The following is a 6967-nucleotide window of genomic DNA, read 5'->3' as shown; positions in this document are numbered from 1 at the left end:
TGCCAAAAGTCTGCCAAAGTGTTTGGCAGCAATACTGATTTAAGGTGTTTCCATTACCTGAAGAATCACTAGATTATTTGGGTTGAAAAGGACGTTAAAGATATCTGGTTCCAAACCCCCCACCACGCTCAGGGACACCTTCCACTACCAACCTGACAACCTGATCTTGAACACTTCCAGGGATGAGGCATCCACAGCTTCTCTGGGCAGTCTCTGCCAGTGCCTCACCATGCCTCACCACCCCACAGTATATCTAATCTAAGCCTACCCTCTTTCAATTTAAAGCCATTTCCCCTTGTCCTGTCACTACATGCCCTGGCAAAAAGTTCTTCTCCAGCTCTCTCATAAGCTCCATTCACAGAAATGACTCAGTAACATCACCATGCAACCTTCTCCAAGCTGAACAGCCACTCTCTCAGCCTTTCCTCAAAGGAGAGGTGCTGCAGCCCTCTGATCATCTTCACTGACCTCCTCTGGACCTGCTCTAACAGATCCATGTGCTTCTTACGTCAGGAATCCCAGGCCTGAATGCAGCACAGCAGGTGGGGTCTGCCAAGAGCAGAGTAGAGGGGCAGAATCACCTCCCTCAACCTGCTGGCCACAGTTCTGATACAGCCAGGGTGCAGCTGGGTACATGCTCTTCCACTGAACCATCCATTGGCATGTATAGAGCAATGTCATGAACCAGCTCCAGCTCATCTAAAAAGTGCTGAATTAAAATATTTTAAAGCTTAATTATTTCTCTGATACAGATTGATAGTGTAGTCTCATTAACAGTAAAAGAGATAATAAAGCTTGGAGGTAGAAGTAAGAAATAATCTGTTCACACAAAAAATGCTGATCCTTTATGCTCTGTAGATTGTCTTTAAAAGTCTCTGCTGTGCTTTTTAAAATGATGTTCTCTTTTGCAGGTCAAGAAAATTTCCCTGATCATGTAATTGAAGAAAAATACATCCAGAGGTATGTCACTGGATAACTTCAAAATTCTCTTGTAGGTATTCCTTCTTAGTGAATTGCTGGATTAACAACCAGTACTTTGGAGAAGTTTGGTGAAAATAATGGAAACTAAGAGAAAATGTGGGGGAAAAATGCTTTATTCATTTTCCTAATGTATTTCTGTATCCGAGATGGCTTTTAAATTTGCAGTCCTTTATGTGATGGCTAGAATTCACTAATATAGTTTCACATAGTAAATTACTCCTGACCCTAATAATTTGTGGCTTACATGAAAAATTCTTACATTAGATATGTAGAAAGCAAGTTAAAATGTGACACTGCTTTTAAACTTCGTTATCTTCACACTCAGGTTGTCTGTCTTACTGCTTTTTGTCTTTCAGTGCCTCACAAGATTTGCAAAGAGAGACAGAGGAAGTAAAAGTCTCTTTCCAGAACAAGGCATTGGCCTTGAAAAGGTAGAATTTTCTTCACCCTTTATCTGGAGATTTCCTCTCTGTGTGTATAGATGCATATATACATAGGTCTAATTAAAATGGGATTTTTAAGTGATATGGGAGCTTAGATTTTAAGTACCATTGAACCCCATAGGAATGCAGATGGATATGCTGTAGAAAACAAAACAAAAAACCCCCCACCAAAACTAAAAACTTACCAGTTGAAATGTGTGAACCCTAAAGTTACTTCACAGTTATGAAAGTGTGACTGTACAGATCAGAAAGCATATTTCTTGGCAGTATTTTCCAAATGCATATGAAAAGGTGAAAGTTGATAATGTTAGGCATCCCATGTTGCATGGCTGTTTATTTGAATTCACACTTTTGCCCATCTTCCTTTCTGCAGACTCTGGGATTAATGGTGTCCAAATATGTTGGTCAAGAGGAAAAGGAGTTGTCAGTCTCACAAATAATCATTGATACTTCTTTCTTGTCCTGAGAGTTAAGGCCCATTTTTAAAGAAGTGTGTTATTTAAAAGGTGCTGAATATTGTGTTTATAGAATTTCAATGTGAAAGTGGACAAAAGTGGAATTCTGGAAATTATCTTTTTCTATTACTTATTTAAATCTGCTTCTTTCTGTTTGCTATGAGTTCTCATCAGTCTTATGTTCCTTCTTACACTATGCAGGATCCAGATTATGGATATCCTGAGAAACAAAGTGAATCAAGATGATGAGGAGTCACGGTAAGGTGTTCTTGGGGGTCAGATGGCTAGAAAGGAACGGACTTTGCACAGTTTATTGTGACACATTTCTAGATTGTTTCATTTTACCTCTTACGAAAGCAAGCTTCCTTTTTCTAGACCTGACAAAATGATACACTGTCTACCTTTTGGCTAGAATCAGCATGATCAGACCTCATACACCCACTCTAGATTTACAGACGGGCTCTGAATTTACCCACCTTTGATGACAGAGATCATAACTCTTGATTCACTAGTGAGAACTGCTTGTAGCCAAGAGAGCTTTTTGTCTTTAGTGCCTGAATTACCTGCATTTATAATAGCTGAGCAGATTACAGGCTTGTAACAGGGCCTTGCCTCTGCTTTGCTGCCTTTATTAATTAACCATGTAGGAGCAAAACGTCTTTGAAAAAGAACTGGAAGCTTAAACATATTTAAAAGTAGCTTTCCACTTCCTACCTAATATTAGCAGGTGGATGCATATGAAATGTAATATGAGAAATTTCATTTCTATCAGAAATACAGCTAAGGGATTGCATCTCCATGATTTAGGAGCTTAAATTCGTAGCCATTTCCAAATAGCTAGACTTTCTTGATGCCTTCCAAACTCTGTGATTGAAAATGTTGGACAGCCTTAAATGAAATCTTAGGGAAACCGAGAGAAAAGTAAGGGAACTCTTTGGCCTCTTCAATGATACTTAGTATATTAACTGTAAAAAGTGTGCAGACATGTAATATTATTTTTCTGTTACAATAAAGGAGAAATTCTTTGTTTAAATCAAATAAAGTTGAATAAAACATTTATGATATTGACTTATATCAGTGGTCTTACGGTATGCAACTGTTTCCTTCTTTAGTCTGATCCTGGAAACAATGAAACACATAATATCGCTCAGCCAGGCAATAATTGAATATCAGCAGGTGAGTGGCCGTTGCAGCTTCTGTTGCTGTTGTGCAGGTCAACCAACCTCAGCATGGGCACTTTGAAAGCAACAGGACTGCACAAGTCCTTTGAAGCTAAATATGTGGTGATAAGGGTGAAGTTCCTACTCACCAATAATCTCAAAATTATTGAGAGGATTACTTAAAGTGAGCGTGTAAGTAAGTATGTTTTAGAGTTGCCCTTAGCTGTGGATTGCGCTTTTGTGGATTTGAATTAGCATCTTTCAATATTTTTGGAGACAAGAGTCTGGAAAATACTTTCTTTTTCCCTTTCAGCGAGCACACTCGAAGGAACAGCAGTTGATTGACATTAAAAGGAAAAGACTCTGTAAGTGTGTTATCTGTATTGACTTTGGTTTGTATTTTAATGTAGAGTTCATATAGTTCATATTTTGAAGTTGTTCTTGTAGCAATATTAATTTACATGGGAAGTAACAAAACTCTCAACACTGTTATAAAACTTGTTAAAAGAGTAGGAAGTACTGTAGAGATGAGCTGGTATGTTCCCTGTTTGGACATGAGACTGACACATTAGAATGAGAAATGCAAGACAACGCTCAAAAACAATGTGGCAGCATTTTATTATTTAATATAAGCTCCCCAGAAAGTAACACATTATTAGTCATTTAAATTAGCCCTATAGCACCTAAAAGATACTTTTTTGTCATACTGCACATTTATGAGGTGTTTGCAGGATAGGGAGGGGATTTACTTACAAAGTGTATATATATTGGTATTCAGTAGTCTTGTTAGAGTGGGTCAAATTTAGGAGTGAAGTCAATACTCAGACTTCATAAGGTAAATGTGTTCTTTCTTTCATGACCAAGTTTGTCACCAATTTTAACAGCTGTTGTTTGATTCATGCATAGGGAGTTGTGTATATGTTGACAGTAATGAACAAACACAATGAAATAACTGTTCACATGGGAAAAATGAACGTACTTCATATCTTTGCAAATAAAGGAAGGAGTGCTCTGCCAGCATTCTTTCAACATATGAACTGTCCCTAAACACTTTTAATCAGTCTAGTTTTTAGCCTGGTTTCCTATAAAAATAGTAAAATTCACTGGTCATGTCCATATGCTTGTTGTATGACTTTGGAATTTGGTTTCAATGAAATCTGAAAAAGGAGTAAGGGTCTTAAAAAGGTATACAAAAGACCTATACAAGTTGTGGCACTTGAAGACACTTGAAAGGGTATAGGACTGATGTGCAAATTAATGGTCCCTGTCTGAGGGAAATGCAGACAGCATACAATGTGCTTCCTGTTTTGCTGTTGGCCAGGGAGCCAATTGTTGTAGTTTGATACCAGGTAGCCACTTTCATGTGTTTCATGTGTTGCCTCTTTCATGAAATTAATATCTTGAGGTATATTGGAGGGAAGGAGTGGAGGGTAAAGTTAAGGTTTTTGCAGTGGAAGTGCTTTAGGTGGCTGTGAGGAAAAAAGAATATCTTCAGTTCTACTGTTCACCTAACTACTTCTTAATGCTTCATTTTCCTAATAATGTAACAGCACTAAAAAAAGATATAGGACAGAAACTACGGCAAATTCAGAACATGATGAAAAGGGAAAGGGAGAAACAAGCAGCTGTGAATGCCACTGCAAAACAGAAGTTGCTTGATAAATTAGAACAAGAAAGACAGACAACTACAGTAATTCAAAACGTGTTCCAGGTAATGTTTTATGGCTTTTAGAACCAAGTTTACAATTTTTCATTACACTCAAGATAACATACTGTATGGCAAATGTAACTTACACAAACTGTGTAACTTTTGTGTTTCGAAAACTGTTTTCTAAAACCTTTAACAGTGGTAATGGAAAAACTGTGTATGGAAGGAAGACTTCTATTGCTTCAAACGCTAAAAGCCTGAAATTGTCACGAGCATCTTTGCATTAATTTTTTTGCAGGGTTTAGAGACAGTCTATCAATCTGTCTTTGTTTCCTTGAAGGTGCAAAGATAATGAACTTTTTTGAACGTCTGTCACAGCAATGGCTGTATTTCCTTCTACTCTTCATTGCCTCTGCGCCCTACCAAATCAGTTCCCCCATCTCATGGTTAGAAAAAATAAGTAGGTGTTAATCCCATGTTACCAGTGACCCTCCATCTGCCCCTTCTGACCACATGCCTTCTCTGTGTCATCCCCTGCAGCCCTGTGAAAGCCCTGGCCTGCAGCCACAGCCAGTCTCCAGATCCTTTCAGCAGTGTAGCCTTTGCCCTTTTGGTTATCCATGTGTCAAGGGCTGCCAACTAATCTGTACATGCAGCCAGTTGACTGGCAGGTCACCTGGAGTGTGAAGTCATGCGAAGTGAGGAAGAAAACCTCATGGTTTTGGGTTAAGGTGGAAGGGTCTCAGGCTGCATAAGAATGTCAAGGACAGAAAGAGTATTCTGTCTTTTTGCATTGCATCCTGTGGCTGTGGCTGCTACTGGTTTGCATTGATTACATTGTTACAGCTCAAATTGAGAACGAGAAATCTAACGTTTTACTGGGCTTTAGAATAGGGTCTAAAACAATCTCCTGGTTTTGTATTCCTGAAATTTTCTGAGCCCTTAGTAGAGAAGATCCTTTTTGGTTAAATTTAAATTCCCGTTTTCAATCCAGAATGGCAGGGTGAGAATGTTAACTGTGTTATTTTGTATTTGAGGCAAACTTTATTTCGCATTGTTAAAAACATTCTCTAGGTTTCTGCATTTAAAATAGGGGTAGTATGCAGGCCCCTCTAGGAAATCAAAAAGCATAGATTTGGGGTTTTTTTTGCCTGTGTGTCAACGATAGGATCCAAACCAGTACTTCCTCTTCTCCTTTTTCCCCCTGTCCTGCCTACTTCAAACATTTGTGAATTTCAAGGGCTTTCAAATTAATAATTAAAAAGCAGACTTTCTTTGAGATATTTTACTAGGAATTGTCCTTTTTAAGGGCTTGTTTTAACCTGTAAATCTTTCTCATTTATAGAGTATCATAATTGGAAGTGGAGTTAACTGGGCAGAAGATCCATCTTTAAAGACAATTGTTCTACAGCTTGAGAAAAATGTCTCCTGAGACAGAAGATGTGGTGTTTATTTTATACATCTTATGCATTTTCACTAAACTTGATAGGTTATACATTTCTCAAAGATACACTTCAAGAATTTCTGAAAAGATGTTGTTCTGTCTGGAGAATCAGAGTGTGCCAAGCAGTGCTTTGAAATTGTAAACAATGGTCGTGCAGCTGATAAGATGAAACTACCTGAAGACTCACTTCTCAAACTGTCCTGTCTCAAGCACTCATTTTCCTCTGAAAGGCAACAGTAACGCAAGGAAGTTTCAAGGTTTTATGTAGAAATGGACTTAAAACTGAGGCTCTGCTGTACCCCTTTCCTGGTGACCAGCAGGCCATAGAGCTTAGGGCGGATGCATGACCTTGCTCTGTCCCAGTGGAAAGCTCAAGCTGGAAAATATTTAGCAAGTCTGGAGTTGGGATTATTTCTGTTGTTAAGACATTATGTATTATTTCAAACAGCAGAAATTTTATGCTCTTGTTAGCAGCGACTCTTGTCTGCAGATGCAACTTCGTACTGTTGACTGTGCAGCAAGCAGTATTTTGCTTACATGTCTTTACTAGCATTTGCGCTTTTTTTAACTGGTGATGTTTGGTGTTTGAAGGAAATTGAGTCGGGGTGGTAGAAATCACTATGTTCCAGGAATGTGTAGTGTCCTTTTTTATCTTGGTGTGCATCTTCACTTTTAACTTGGCAAGTGATCCCAAGCTATTTTTTTAAAGTGAGTTCCTTGATCTAATAATAAGAATAAAGCGTTGATTTTCCTAAAAATGTTTTATTTGGTTTGGAGGCTTTTTTAAACTTACGGTAAAGCGGTTTTTTGGCGGGCCGGGCCAGAGTTCCGGGTCC

At 38.4% G+C, this 6967-nt stretch overlaps 2 protein-coding genes across 2 annotated transcripts in view; both read left to right on the top strand.

The window, feature by feature from the left end:
- The first annotated feature begins 861 nt into the window (after positions 1-861).
- CENPH (centromere protein H) lies at positions 862-6893 on the top strand. The gene is made up of 7 exons (XM_017731547.1): positions 862-960; positions 1338-1412; positions 2081-2137; positions 2992-3055; positions 3353-3404; positions 4590-4750; positions 6033-6893. The coding sequence occupies exons 1-7, from the start codon at positions 893-895 to the stop codon at positions 6117-6119; spliced, it is 564 nt and encodes a 187-aa protein (XP_017587036.1). The 5' UTR covers positions 862-892; the 3' UTR covers positions 6120-6893.
- MRPS36 (mitochondrial ribosomal protein S36) overlaps positions 6752-6967 on the top strand; it is a 5798-nt gene continuing 5582 nt past the window's right edge. The window contains exon 1 of the mRNA XM_017731546.1: positions 6752-6811. Coding sequence (XP_017587035.1) covers positions 6752-6811 — 60 coding nt within the window. The remainder of the gene's footprint in view (positions 6812-6967) is intronic.

Source organism: Corvus brachyrhynchos, unplaced genomic scaffold, assembly GCF_000691975.1.
Source record: "Corvus brachyrhynchos isolate BGI_N302 unplaced genomic scaffold, ASM69197v1 scaffold914, whole genome shotgun sequence".
Taxonomy (NCBI): domain Eukaryota; kingdom Metazoa; phylum Chordata; class Aves; order Passeriformes; family Corvidae; genus Corvus; species Corvus brachyrhynchos.
This window is presented reverse-complemented; position numbering and strand designations above follow the sequence as displayed.